The sequence below is a fragment of the Crinia signifera genome, chromosome 7 (genome assembly GCF_055691185.1).
Source record: "Crinia signifera chromosome 7, ASM5569118v1, whole genome shotgun sequence".
Taxonomy (NCBI): domain Eukaryota; kingdom Metazoa; phylum Chordata; class Amphibia; order Anura; family Myobatrachidae; genus Crinia; species Crinia signifera.
Window position 1 is genome coordinate 131243725 of NC_139223.1, and position 15356 is coordinate 131259080.

The window sequence follows — 15356 nt, forward strand, 5'->3', positions numbered from 1 at the left end:
TTTTTAAGATTACACCATTGGTCATGGTGTTAACGTCCTTTTACGCCTTGCCGAGTATTTAATGTTCCTGCTGGTGTAACATAAGCCTATATTGAATCCATTTCTATCAAGTAACTTTCAAAATGGTCATAAGCTTTTGTGTCCAACCCTTCCGTAAGTAATGAGCCCCCACTACTGTGTTTTACTATGAATCTTGAAAGTTTTATTTTTAAAGTCTACTCCTCTCCTTCTTTAACACTCTCTCCTACTTTTGCACTTTACTTAAGCCTACCTAAAACCTTGCTGTGATTAAGATCCCAATATTTGATGGTTTCTCCCCTCACCACACACCCTACCTTTATTAACCTTTTCATTACAAAGGAGGCGGCTTATATAGAGCACTACCCAGCCATCCTCTCAACTCCTGTGAAAGTTCAGTATTAAACTTCCAGGCAGAAAGATAATATACAACTACCCCAAAGGCCTGCTATTTCTGCGGTGTGGGCGAGTGTTAAGCATTCGTTAAGTTCTTGATAACGAATCATCAAATTGTCAAATTAAAATGGTTCAATGGACATCTTTTATAAAGCATATAAACTCGGGACTATCCTGATGATTATGGATAGGTGATGGTTCGCAACATGGCATATGTCGGTCATCACTATATGACTTAGTCATATGGTTTTATTTTTAGGTTTCTTGCTTTACAGTCGGCATATGCTGAAAGCTTGATGGATAAATCTTGCCAGAGATAAATGCAGGAATGGGTTAATAATGCAGTAAAGAGACATTTTAAGGACTTTGGGTTTTCAAGCTCCTGACCTTTTTTTTTTCCACCAGAATAGACGTGGGGTAATTATTTTGACCTCAGACGGCCTGCAGTGGTATTACTGCATTCATCAAATTGGCAAAGCCATTGGATTCATATTACAGTCCATTTTTATCTGTCTCTAAACAAACTCAGTGGGAGGGCTGTGCTATGTCTATATATTCCTATCATTGCCTTGTGGAGTTGGGGTTATAAGGTTCTCTTGTTGGCATGAAGCTATACAGGGCAGAACACCTCTCACACATGGAAAGCTGGCCTTAACGGAATGAGATCACTTAGTAGGGTGGTGTTGGGGGTAGAAATGGGTTGCACAGCAAAATTGTTCCCTTTAAATCAAATTATCTGTCCTCTGACATTACTGAAGTGGTATCTGTTTTACACAACGCTATGCCAAATGTAATATCATAAATACATTTAGGGCCCACAATTTTTCTTTTTGTTAGCTATGTTCACCCATAAATATGTAAGTTGCTCTCAGAATATTCGATCATAAGTAACTATTTCTATATCTTAATAGCTCTCAAAATGTTCATTTACAACCCCTAAAACACAGGGGGAACAAAGTGGTCCGCATTTTGCGATGGTTTTTTTATATACAAGATGCCTGATTTTCATAGGAGTAAAATCTCTCCCCACATGTTCTATATATTCATTATCCACCTTGCCATTTCTCTTATTATATCTCCTTTTAATGTGAAGCAGCCTCGAATTTTACTCTTCTACCCGTTCAGGCAGAATTGTCTGAACATTCCGCCTTTTTCCTGTCATTTGTGTGCTGGGTCATTTTGCCAATTCCAGTCTGTCCCCCGGTTCATACTGATGAGCATTTCTGATCTGATTTCAAGCATTTCAACCTGGTAATTTTGCCTTTCAACACTATTACCCCTTTTCCACTAGCAACCTGGGTCAGACCCAGTCATTTCTACCCGGATCGATTCCGATACTACAGTGCTACCCGGTAAATTGCTGAATCAGCCCCATTTACACCCAGGTAAAACCTGTTTTTTTCCTATAGATTACATTAGAAAAGGCCTTTTTTAAGGGCTTAACTAAAGGGGAGGTCATAAAACAGAGCCACCATTACCATTAGGCAAAACATTTTCTGATTAAAGAATAGACCAGAAATATTTATTTGAAAAAGTTTTGCCTTTTATTTTAGTCCCAAATATTCAGGGCGAGATTCTATATAGCAGAGATGCGGTAAAAACCCCGTTTTCGGGGTTTCTACCGCATCTCTATATGCTATATTGTGCCTCCGCAGTGTCAGCGCTGCGGAGGGAATCGCCAGCAAAAGCTGGCGAATCCCTGCAGAAGCCTATGGGCTTCTTACCGCAGCGCTGTTTGAGGGATCCGTCACGGATCCCTCCCAGCGTGCCCTGCGGCCGGCGCCGGGGTCTGCGCATGCGCAGATGGACTCCCGGGTCACAGACCCGGAAGTCCAGCACCGGCACCGCATCGCAAGGGACAGCTCTTACCGCAAGAGCTGTCCCTTGCGTTAATAACGGCATATGTTACAGCATATGCCGTTATTAAAAATGCGATGTCCGGCGAAGGGGGGCCGCGGATGTTATAACATCCCGCCCTCAATATGAAACCTTTTCAAAAGTGTCTTCACACACAACAAGTAAAACTATTGTGAAAACTGTTGTTTGCAGTATACCTGAGCCATTGGTGCACCTAGACATGTAAAAAGTGCACATAAACATGTACAAAATGCACATAAACATACCCCAGAAGCTCCAATCATCTCTGTTTTTCAAATATACCTGGTTGGGAGCGTTTCCACTATCCCTGAACCCAGGTGCAAACCGGGTGCTACCCTGGTGATTACCTGGGTAATCCAAACCGGGTTTTTTGACAGGAATCATTTCCACTAGTAGAAAAACACGGGTAGATGCGCGTCCCCGCGAAGATTACTGGGTTATTACTGCTAGTGGAAAAGGGATATAAATATTTTCCTGTGTGAAAAGGTCAACTCGGGTCACCATTCACAGTTCTTCAACCCTGCGTTATTCTGTCAACCCAGGTTGACTTTCACACAAGAAGACGTCTTGTGTTGAAAGGTGAATTGCTGGGTAGAAATGCTTGACCCAGTAATTTTTGCTTTTCAGTGTGGACGGGGTATTAGTGGTTTGGTATAGCCCCAGCTTTTGTAGCTTATGACCAACCAGGTTTAGGGAAAACCTTTTGTAATACAGAAATACTATGCAACGGCCCTGCATTAAAAACTAGGTCTGGGCTAGTGTAACTCCCAAACTATAAAAGGTGACCAACTCCTAGTTTTCTTCAGGCTTTGACCAATCAACAGGAGATTGAAAGTCGGTTTCTGTTGCCCTGTTCTTATCGCCTATGTTTGGTGCCCAGAGTGGAGCGCTGTGTAATACACAAGATGTGACTTCTCACCATATTACATCATTTAGACTAGGATGCCTTTCAATGTGCGTTTTTTTTTTTTTTTTTTTTTTTTTAGTATAATTCCCACTTTGAGTATTTGGTGCACAACTGTGATTTCTTTCTTTTTTCTGCTTTGCTTAATACGTGCTTTTGCTGTAATGAAAGGAATATGTTTTGGTCTGAATCTTTTGTGGCATTTTTTAGAAAGTAGATGATTCATAAATAGGTACGCAGACGGTTACTGTAACCACCTCTGGAGTTCAGTGCATTGTGTGGCTTCAGTAACCAGCCTGAGAACCATTATGTCTTATCTTACAGTGTAATAATGTAACCTAGATATAATTTTCTTCGACATTAAAGTAATGTGAGCAAGCATTTTAGATTTATGCTGAGATTTATCACTTCCATTTCCTCCTGTGACTCTTTTTTCCCTTTATCAAATTTTATAAAACAACAAAAATTTAACACATTCTCTGTTTTACTGGGTTAAAAATGAAGGCCACTCGCAGGAAAATAGTTAAATGAAAATGAAATTTCTAAAACTAAAGCTTGTGTCAATGTAATTACTCATTGTTGTGTTGTCTTCTGATTTGACCTTCATCATGTATAGATACCAAAACAAAAAACTAATTATACATCTGCAGGTCAGATGCATCTCTTGGGACTGAGGTGGAGGGGAGGTTTCAGTCAATATCTGGGAACAGTGTTCCTTAGGAATTTATCTACATTGATTTCTTTCTTATTAAAATGTCATATTAAACTTGACGAGTTTTTTTCTCTTTTGCTTCATATGTCCTGATTTTTATTACTTGTGAAAACAGAAAACAAATTCTGCGTGCATTTATTGTTTTTTTTTTTTTTGCAAATTGCTATTGCTATAAATATAAAGATAAGGCGCTAATTAATGTTAGCGTTATTTAAGCCGTTTCATCCCAAATATATGCTCTCTTGGCTCACCACCCCTACTGCAATGTGTCCTATTCCTTTACACATTGTATAATTTGTTTAAGAATTAGTTTTTGACTGAGAATTCAAGGGCAATACAATATTTATTAGAGTTGTTTTTTTTTGTTTTTTTTTTTGCAACTGTTTCATTCTGATTGATTTTAGTCAGTCATTCCTTTATTATAATTCAGGCAGTCTTTTATATGTTGGGGGGGTTATTTAGTTAGTCTCTGTATGCCGTTTATTCATTTTATATTCGTATTTCATCTTATGTTTAAACATGTAAAGTCATATGATAAACACATGGCACATTAGTATACTGATATTGTTCTATAGTTTTCTAATTTGTTGATTTTATTGTAAATATTCTTTGCACGTTTCTGTATGGTTTGTGTTCTTATGTCTTTATGCTGTTGTAGTTTGACCCCTCGTTTTCCCTTTGTAATGAGATCTATTGTTGTGCATACTCTTTTGCTCCTTTCAGCGACCAGTGCAGCCTTTGGGGCAAACAGGAAAAAGGTCTAAGGTACGGTAATGGGCTTGTTTGCTGGCATGCTTCGTGGACCTTTTTAATTGTTTGCTGTTGTGGCATAAGTGTATAATTTATATATATTTATTTTTTAATACCGCCCTGCTTTTTTTTATATGTCTGGAGTGTTTTTTTATTTTTGTATTGTTTTTGATTTTTTTTGTCTGTGCAGTTTTTGTACTTGCAAATGAACAATAGGCAGTGCTTATCGGCTTGCTGAGTTCTTCTGCATTATTTGAGTTATTTGACTTTTTACTTGCTCTTGACCTGTAGTTTTATTGTAAATCACTTTCTTTAGTCAAGTTCAAAGTTAAAGCTAGTTCGGAGCCTGGCTGTGTGTGAAGAATCTCCCCCTCCTTCCACAGCTGATACCCCCCTGGACACACAGGTAAAATATATTTCTGAAACTGTGTGAATTAATTTTTCCACCTTTTCATATTAGAATTTTGACACTTTTTAGTTTAACGCCTTTGGTTTCCGTTGTTATGATGCTTCTCCAAGCCAGGTTTTGCAAATAGTATTTTTTTTACATCTATTTTTTTTTTTACTGTGTACATTTTTTTAAATTCCAATAAACTGCAACCCAAATTTCAGTGCTGAAACCGGAACAATCTTGTAAACATATTGTTGCTACAATAACACATTCAGCAGTTTTCAAGTTATTGAATTAACACCACTAAGAAGGCATAAAATGAGCATAAAGGTTACCATATTGATCTTACCAGAGAAATGAACCAGGTGACACCAATTTATATGATACATGAAAATAGAAAGAATTAAATGAGCTCCCAATATGAGATCCTTTTTTATTTAATTTTGTGTTTATCCTTGAGTGAAACAAGTTTCTATCTATTGATTTATCGGTACTTGTTTAGTTTCACAGCGGCCGATATATCGGATGCGATAACGGCCGATATATTATCCGATGCGATTTTTTTACCTGTTCATAACCCCACTATCCAGTACGCATGGAGTTGATTTTATTATAGTGTGGCGCATGCGAAGTGGATAGTGGGGTTAGGAACAGGTAAAAAATCGCATCGGACCGGCCGATATCGCATCCGATATATCGGCCGCCGTGAAACTAAACAAGTACCAACTTATCTATATTTTTATTCATGGCATTAAAGTACCTGATGGCTTTTTTTCAGGGGGGGGGGGGGTGCATTACGTCACATATTTAGTTATAATATGTCCACTGTACTTTTGAACAACATTGTTTAAACTACTCTTCATTCTACTTAAATTTTTTTTGGATGCAGATTACAGTATATATTTTAAGGCACTGTATAGCCCAGTATTGTGCTCAGGGAGTGGGGTGTGCTGTGCAGCCGTGTATCACTTAGTTTTGAGGAAGACTTTGGGGCATATTCAATTAGTGTCGGATCCATTATGACATTCATTTGTCGGAATGCATGCGGCACTACTTATTCAATCAGCGTCCAAATCAGACTGTAGGATTTGGCCACTGCTGCTCACTCGGCCGCTGCCAGGACTGAGTGAGCGATTGAAGGTGGCGGGGCGCCGCCGGCTGAGCTGCTCATACCCAGTATGGTGGAGGGATGGAGGAGGTGATGGGAGGATGGCGCTGAGTGAGCTGCTGATGCTCACCCAGTGCTGTCCTTTCTGCCTCAATCCGACTTTTTTAAAGTCTGATCGAGATTGCCTGAAACGCCGCCAAAACCACAGATTTGCCCACATTTCCGACAAAAGCAGGTGGATTGGCGGCTATTTATTGAACAGGTCGGAACCCCTTCTGACCTATTCAAGTTGGAAACTGACATCTTTCCGACAAGACAGCAGTTTCGACAGCAATTGAATATACCCCTTTGTATGCTTTCATTGTAAATGTGCTTCTTATACACACTGTCCTTTAAAAATATGTTTTAAGCTTCAGGGAAGGGGGGGATGGTTGTGTTGATTAGACCCTGAGGAGAGAGAACATTGTGAGAGATAAAGAGCCAATCAGCTACTGCTTTACATTTTACTGGCTGTTTGAAATTACAGTTAGGAGCTGATTGGTTGGTATGTTCTGACACTTATCTCTCTCCAAGCTTTTATTAATACCCCATTTATTACTATTTTTTTGTTTTATAAAGACCCTTTCTAATTTACACACATTGATGCTTATTTTCTGGACTGTTTTCCCACTGGCTGAAAAGTCACTTCTGTGTTGTAGTGTTGGTTATTTTGGAATGCAATGGATCTTGAGTGGGCACCAAAAGCAAAACCGAAGTTGTGGAAATAAATGCCTGTGATGTTTCGTTATGGGGGTACACCAGTGGCGGCTCCTACCCCTGCAGAGGAGGGGGGCTGCCGCGATATGGCCCCCCCTGGTACTGCGCATTCTCTGGCCCCCAGCCTCTGGGCTGCTTTTGCAGCAGCCCACAGAGGCATATTCAGTCCAGCGTATGCGCAGTTTTGTCCTCATACTGTGCATTCACAGAACCAGGTTTTTATGGGCTGCCACTCAGCAGCCCATATAGAGGCTTCCCATAGGGAGGGAACACCTCCCAATGGGTCTGTCTTCGGTGACTGCAGGTCGGTCTTCCAATGGGAAGACAGAGAACAGTGGTGGATTTTATCTAGAGGGGCTGCAGCCCATAGGTAAAAACCACCACTGGGGTACACTGTTTTCTGGTAGTCTCCACCTCCCCTCAGCTTTCAGTTTTTAAAGCTATTTCTGTGTGAACTGTAATATCTTAATGGTTCTCCCCACACACTCTTACACATGATTTATCCAACATGAAAAGTACAAGTGTATTTTTCAGAGTCAACCATTTGCGTTATTTCTCTTTTTTTTTTTTCTTTAAAGGTAAACTATAAGTGTACTGGTAAAACAGGTTTGGGTAACATAGATTATTACCCGAGCCATGTCAGCTCAGTTAAATCTTTTTTTTTTTTTTAGGGATTGTAGACAGGGTTACATTGAGTTGTCTTTTTCATCATCACTACGTAACCGTTTGTGTGTAATTAATTCTTCGTTACACAGTCCTCTTGTGTTACATTTTATGTGTACAAAAGGTAGATTATTGGTTTTAAGGACTCCATTTAAAATCTGCAGGAACCAATACCTGTCCAGCTTGCACCATCGCCAGGAAAAGAAGAAAAACCATTGAAAGATGAAACTGAAAAAGAAAAAGGGAATGAAAAATCCTCCCGCAAAATGCTGTCACGAGGTTAGTTGTCACTTAATGTATCACTATTGGTTTTCTGCTTGCTTTGCAAAGTTGCTTCATTCACTTATTAAATATAGTTCTCTGTTTCTGTCTTATTTTTAGACGATCATTTATAGGTTGAGGCACAGTGGTACATGACTAAGTTCTGGGGCATACACAGGCCGCTTTGCTCTCTGCTTTGAAAGGCTTCCACATGAACTGCACTCGGGCCAATGAAATTAAACATGCAACATAAAAATCTGCCTTAAAAATCATTAAAGGGGATGTATTTGGTAATTCAGCAAATGAAGGTTCAAGCCAGTATTTCAGTGCAATATTTGCTTGAATCAATGCAATTGTAGGGGTACGTACACATGTTTTTACCCAGCGTGTATGCACAGTGATCATGGCGAAAATCGCTTGGTTGAATATCACTCAATGCATACATACTGAGCATTTTTCGCCTGTCCAAGCGACTTTTATGGTGGTGGATGGCTTTCCATAGCAGAATGCTATGGAAAGCCGTCCACTCGGCTGGTAATACCAGCAGATGAGTGGCGGCGGGGGGCGATGACACGGGAGAAAGCATCTACGCTCATTGCCTGTGAGTCATACACACTTGGTGGCTTTTGAGCTGAAAGCGACTCAATCAATAAAAGTGAGCTGCTTTCAGCTTAATATCGTCCAGTGTGTATGGGCCTTAACAAATACTCTTAATTGATGGTAAATCATTGCATATATATGCATCTGTGAATGAACACCTAAAGAGATGTTAAAAGTACAGTTTATAAACCTTCATATAGTGATATCCTGTTAAAAGGGGGCTCTCTATCCATTCATTTTGCGGTTACTGTAGTTTTATTTTATTTCTCATCAGTACTGACGTTTCTGGCTTTTCTTTTTATCGTTCTGTGTACTTCCTCAAGTTATTATTTTCACTTGTTACAGATTCCAGCCAAGAATACACAGATTCCACTGGCATAGACCTCCATGAATTTTTGGTAAACACGCTGAAGAGTAACCCCAGGTAGGTCCGATTTATTGTCCTCAAAGCAATGCAATGACTTGTGTTTCTTTTAGAAAGTGTGTACTAACCTAAATCGGTGTAGAGAAGTAGATTGTCTGCAGAGTGGTATGCGGGATAACCTTCATCTTCTCGCTGCCTGCTTTCTAATATCACTTGTGTCATCCATGACTATTTTTAAACAGTTTTCATTGTTTCATCAATATTAACATTAGTTTTGGGGTAATTTTTCCGGTACTTGTGTATTTTGGCGGCGCCCCCGATGTCCGTCGTACGACGGACAGATCGCATCGCATGCCATGCACCCGATGGCATACGATGCGACGCGATTTTGACCCCCTATACGACCAAAAATCGTATAAGCACCCTAAAGGGTGCTTTTGAGCACCCAAATGGGTGCTTACAATGTTAAATGCACCCCCACGCCACCCCCCACTATAAACGTGAACCCGAAGCGTGGCGAGCGGCGGCGGTACGCGTCCTACGACCTTTTCATACCCCCACTATCCACGTCGGCGTGGAGTTGAGAATAGAATAGTGTGGCGAGCGCAGCGAGCCACCGAGCCCGAAGCGTGGCGAGCGCAGCGAGCCCCGCGAGGGGACGCGGATACCTTCACAGGTAAACGCGTCCCTTCGCGGGCTTCACAGGTATCCGGCTTCACAGGCTTCCCTCCAATATTTATCTTGCAATTCTTGTTTCTTGGCAACCAACCTTTTGGCTCTTGGTATATTTTAAGCGTCAATAAAGCCCTTTCTCTGCCCTCCCATCTGCTCATGTTGCATTGCATGGCTTTCATTAGCAGCAGAATTCTCAGACACATGCCTGGATTCCAAAGGATATCTCCAGTCTTTCCAAATGTACAATCATGGAAAGGAAAGTTAGTTTTGTGCACACCACTTATTTTGGCTTATTTTATTGTCCTAGGTCAGGATGGAGAGAATTTGCCATCACAAATATTTCACTTTAGCTGCACCACAAAAAATAAGTGGTCAGTTTTGAAGGTAGTTTGATTATTTTCCCTAATACTACAGATATCATGCATTGGTTTGTGGATGAGAAGATCTTTTTCATCTTTAAATGATTTGGTAAAGATCGTTCTCTTCACTGCAATTGCAAGGAGAAATCTGAGGCCCAATGTATTTTTTATTATTGTATCATAAAAATAAAAGGTCTTTTTAAGTGAAGAGCACCACTTCAGACAGTTATGTTATTCATGCTATTTTAAAAGTGGTTCTGCTTAATCCTTTGTTACCACTACAATTCGGCTCCTGCTGTGCCCACTCAAGACAGTTTTTGCTGGTATTGCATTCTACTACCCTAACATACAAGAAATGTGCAATACATTTATGAATATCAAATGCATAGGTAGAGGAGACACAATGGCGTAAATGTATTAAGATTGGAGTTCTATTAAAGATTGGATGTTGCTCATAGCAACCAATAAGATTCCATCTATTATCTTGAAGAAGGTGCTGTATATCAATTTGACACCTATCTTCGTAAATGTACCCCAATGTGACTAGTAGAGAGCTACAATCTCGGACTAAAGTTCTAGTGAAATTTCAAGGTACAGAACTGTGTGTGAGCAGCACTTCATTCCAACGATTCGGAATATTCACTTCCTTCGCAAACTCGTTATGAAGCTCAATAGAGGCCACTGGAGAGCCATGATTTTCTACAACTACAAGAGTGGTCTTCAGAAAAAAGTTTTTCACGGACTGCCATCTGCTTTTGATGATAGGAGGCACTATTTGAGTCGGTCCCTGGAACACCAGAAGCTCTGCAGCCAACCTGTGTCCGCCATAAGTGAGGTGGATGATAGTGACCATGGCCCATCGGGATCCATCTGCTTGACAACCCACAAAAACCTTGGCTTAAATAAGGTTTTTGCGTGCTTGGTGCCCCATCAGCTGACTTGAAAGTGAAAGGAGGCTCAAGTGATTTCTGGCTCTGGCCAGGTTTGATGGCAGTTGCTCACACTCTGTCTGGGAGATCACCAGTATCAACAATTCTGGATCTACAATTTTATTTTGACCCAGAGAGCAAACCACAGGTCCAGTCCACCCCAATTGGAGGTGCACTGCCACAGAAACACTGGCGTAAGCGCAACATGGCCAAGCATTGGGGTGCTGGTTTTTGTGGCCAAGATTGCTTATGTAGCTACCTTAGCTCCCAATCACTGGGTGCACAAGTAGGCCAAACAATGCATGCCGCACGAGCTGGATTCCATTTCCAGGCTTTGTCCAAAAGCTTGTGATCATGGTGCGCTTCTGCAGCATGACAATGTATCTGTCCACAAGTGCAGGAAATTGGTGTATTTTCTGGTGCATGAACACATTCAGGAACTTGGTCATCTGCTATGCAGTCCAGATCTGGCCCCCTGTCACGACTTCCCACAAATCAGGCGAAAGCTGATTCATTTTCTTCGGTGGAGAACTTCATCCAGCATGTAGAAGACTTGCTTGCTTTGTACTGTTCCAGCTGATTCATCAAGTGGTTTGAACGCATGCATCTTTGCTTAGACTAGAGGTTTCCAAACACTGTCCTCAAGACCCCCAAATAGTTCAGGTTTTGGTATATCAATGCTTGGTCGCAGGTGACTTAATTAGTACCTCAGTTATTTTCATTTGACCACCTGTTCTCAGCCATGGACTGTACTTTTTTTCTGGAGAAATAGGTCCATGAACTCCAGGTCTGGGGATGAATTTGATTAAATAAAAATAGAGATTTAGATATTTTATTTAGAAACTAAGGCATTCACAGGTTAGTTTTAAAATAAAACTTATTTTATGGAAAGTACTTTTTGGCAAAAAAACGGTTCAGGAACCCAGTTCCTGATGTCCTATTTAATTTGAGGTTCAGACTGAGTTCCTGCTGAAAAATAGCAATGGCCATGTATACAGTATGCTTAAAACCTGGAAGTTGGGGTGCCTCTGGAATGGAATACTCTAGCAAAAACTTTGAAAAAAATGTAGTGTTCACTTTGAGAATACGTTGTTCAACGGGAAATTTATTGCATTCCCATCGCACAATTACTTGCATTTGTTTTAGCACCTTGAATAATAAGAATGCAGTACCATACAGTTTAGCTTACATAGGTGGGTAGTTTTGGCTGACCTCACTGTGAATTGTGTAAAGGACGATATACAAATAAACAAAATAATCCTACATGTATGAAAGTGGTAAACGCTGCATATCCACTCAACGTGAAATCTGCGTAAAAGGGTACTCTCGTTTCTTACTGCGCTATAATTGCATAACATCGGGTGTTTAACCTGGAATCTGGGACTTGTCATGTGATTAAATTGGTTTGGGCCTCTTAACACCAGCTAAAAGCCTGCAATAAGTACTACAGCTAATTAAATTTCCTGTTGAGGCGTTACAGGGGACTATGGGGGTTATTCAGACCTGATTGCTGGGCTGCCAATTTGCAGGCCAGCTGATTATCGATTGACTACGCATGCATATGGAATGTAGCACGCATGCGCAAGGCCAACCAGCGATAAAATACAGCTTACAGGAAGCTGGCGTTTGTGGGTGACATCCAGCCATTTACTAAGAGCGTCAGGAAAAACGCAGGCGTGCCCATCGTTATCAGGGATGGTGTTTTACTCAATCAGCCTATTGATATCGCATTGGTTGAGTTGGTCCTGGGTTAGGCCCAGGCTGCGCACTCTGCATAAATCATTAGATGGTGAATGAGTTGCAGCTAATCGCCAATCTGCAATATTTTCGCAAGCCTTTCACAGGCTTGCATATGGTGGTATTTCACTTCGGCAGGGCAGTGGGTATCTGATCGTAGGGCTCTGCAAATAAACAGAGAAGCAATGAGGTCTGAATAGCCATATACGGCCACATGTTTACAAAAAAGAATTGTGTTTACAAAAAGAATCAGTGTTGCAATCCCCATTCTAAAGGAGCTAAACCCTCCCTCCAAAATACTGGAAACGGTACTTGTTTAGTTCCACAGCGGCAGCATGGCCGCGTGCTACTTCCGGGTCTGTGTCCCCTTGCGGGGCTCGCTACGCTCACCCACGCTTCTGGCTCGGTGGCTCGCTACGTTCCCCACACTATCTAAAATCAACACCACGCCAACGTGGTTAGTGGGGGGTATGATCTATCCATGTTGGCATGGAGTTTATTTTAGACGCCGACCCAGAAGTAGCGCGTGGCCATGCTGCCGCCGTGAAACATAACAAGTACCCCGAAAACTTTAAACTTTTTTTTTTTTTTTGTTCTTTGCCATATTTTTTAAAGCGTTGTCTTCAGTAACCTTTCTAGGGTTGCCCTATTTTGCTTGAAAGAAAGATTATTGTGCTTATAATTATGCTACCCTTTCTGTCTGCAGCAATGTTATAAAGTTTTGCATAGACTATCATGGTCTTTCATTCCTTGCCGATTTTACCAACAGTTGGAAAATCCTCACTTTTCGAATTTAACATTCGATCTATTCAAGTGCCAATTTTTTACTGTCGGAAAAAACTGCATAGTTGGGGGTGGGTGGGGGGGGGGGAGTAAATTGACGAATTACAAGTGTCAGTTTTCATCTTTTCCGAACAAAAATGACCACATTGAATAAAATTTAATAAAATGACCACATTGAATAAACAAAAATCTGGACATCCATTGAATACCATTGAATATACATGTAGGCCATTGCTTCCAGGGAAGCATAGTTTGGTTACAATTTGTAATGCTCCTGATCACATGGGGCTTTAATAATTAGCTTTTTTTTTTTTTATTGTTTCATATGAGTTTGAATTATAAATCAATCATCCTGTTCTAGTGATAATGTATAACAACAATTTTTATATGTAACGGTCCTATCCTGTAGCATCATACAGTGATATGGTTATGCATATGCTGCTAGAAAATATTGATTGTTATCATTTGTCTTGTTTCATTTGTATTATTGTATTAGAAGTACCTGTACAAGGGTATATAATGGAGACCTGCATATTGTATCTTCGCTTCATACGGTCTATTGTTTCCTCCTGCTGGAGTTTGATACGGTCTTGTGGAAGGAACAGAGAAGTGTGGGGGGGGGGGGGGAGCTGGACGTCTGATCAGTGCGGCCTTTCGAACGCTTTTCATAATTGATGTTCTTGCTCTGCCATTAACCAAACTAATTAATATTAATTTAAATGGTGATTAGGATTGAATTAGAGAGTGAGAAGGGAAGCAGAACATTAGGATGTCTTCCCAACTGCTGATGCTGCACAGCCTTTTGTTTTTTAATGTTTGATGTGGGTTTTTTTCCCTATTATTGAATCAAGGAGCAGGTAATCTGAAATCTCGTCTTTCTCTTTTCAGGGATAGAATGATGCTGCTTAAATTGGAACAAGACATATTAGACTTTATTGCTACCAATGAGTGAGTGTCCCCTCACCCAAGTAGATTTGTCTTTATATCCTGATGTGCTTTCCCTGCTCTCCTACATTTTATATTGTTTTGTATTGTAGAATTCAACGTAAGAAATTCCCACCAATGACCTCGTACCACAGGATGCTCCTGCACAGGGTTGCTGCGTACTTTGGCCTTGATCATAATGTGGACCAGAGTGGTAAATCTGTCATTGTGAATAAAACAAGCAATACAAGAATGTGAGTTATAGGAAAGCTCCTAAAATGTGTGTTTTTATTTTTTTTTTGTCTGTTACATTGTGTGCATCAGAATCAGAATCAACTTTATTGGCCATGTATGCTTGCGCACACTAGGAATTTTTTGTGGATTTACAGTGCAGCATCAAGCAGGGATGAAGGTGGGGGGGGGGGTGAAGGCATTACATACATTACATTAAGACATTACATGTGGGGAACACATACCCGCCGAGCTGCACAGCGCCTAGGCAGCCATCAGCGGCGCCACTGGTCGCTGCAACAGCCAGGAAGGTAACATTAAGTACAGTTATCACATAGGGAGCACATACCCACCGAGCTGCACAGCGCCTAGGCAGCCATCAGCGGCGCCACTGGTCGCTGCAACAGCCAGGAAGGTAACATTAAGTACAGTTATCACATAGGGAGCACATACCCACCGAGCTGCACAGCGCCTAGGCAGCCATCAGCGGCGCCACTGGTCGCTGCAACAGCCAGGAAGGTAACATTAAATACAGTTATCACATAGGGAGCACATACCCACTGAGCTGCACAGCGCCTAGGCAGCCATCAGCGGCGCCACTGGTCGCTGCAACAGCCAGGAAGGTAACATTAAGTACAGTTATCACATAGGGAGCACATACCCACCGAGCTGCACAGCGCCTAGGCAGCCATCAGCGGCGCCACTGGTCGCTGCAACAGCCAGGAAGGTAACATTAAATACAGTGATCACATAGGGAGCACATACCCACTGAGCTGCACAGCGCCTAGGCAGCCATCAGCGGCGCCACTGGTCGCTGCAACAGCCAGGAAGGTAACATTAAGTACAGTTATCACATAGGGAGCACATACCCACCGAGCTGCACAGCGCCTAGGCAGCCATCAGCGGCGCCACTGGTC

General features: G+C 41.4%; 1 protein-coding gene across 9 annotated transcripts in view; it reads left to right on the top strand.

Moving 5' to 3' along the window:
* Positions 1 to 15356, top strand: part of R3HDM1 (R3H domain containing 1) — a 134519-nt gene that overhangs the window by 77835 nt on the left and 41328 nt on the right. For 8 of the 9 annotated variants that reach the window (XR_014450812.1, XR_014450813.1, XM_083153826.1 and 5 more), the window contains exons 4-9: positions 4632 to 4673; positions 4975 to 5064; positions 7741 to 7855; positions 8783 to 8861; positions 14173 to 14232; positions 14322 to 14462. Coding sequence is in view for 7 of the 9 variants with exons in the window: in XM_083153826.1 (XP_083009952.1) it covers positions 4632 to 4673; positions 4975 to 5064; positions 7741 to 7855; positions 8783 to 8861; positions 14173 to 14232; positions 14322 to 14462 (527 nt within the window). In the remaining 2 variants the exon portion in view is untranslated. The remainder of the gene's footprint in view (positions 1 to 4631; positions 4674 to 4974; positions 5065 to 7740; positions 7856 to 8782; positions 8862 to 14172; positions 14233 to 14321; positions 14463 to 15356) is intronic. The other variant, XM_083153829.1, reaches the window with a different exon arrangement.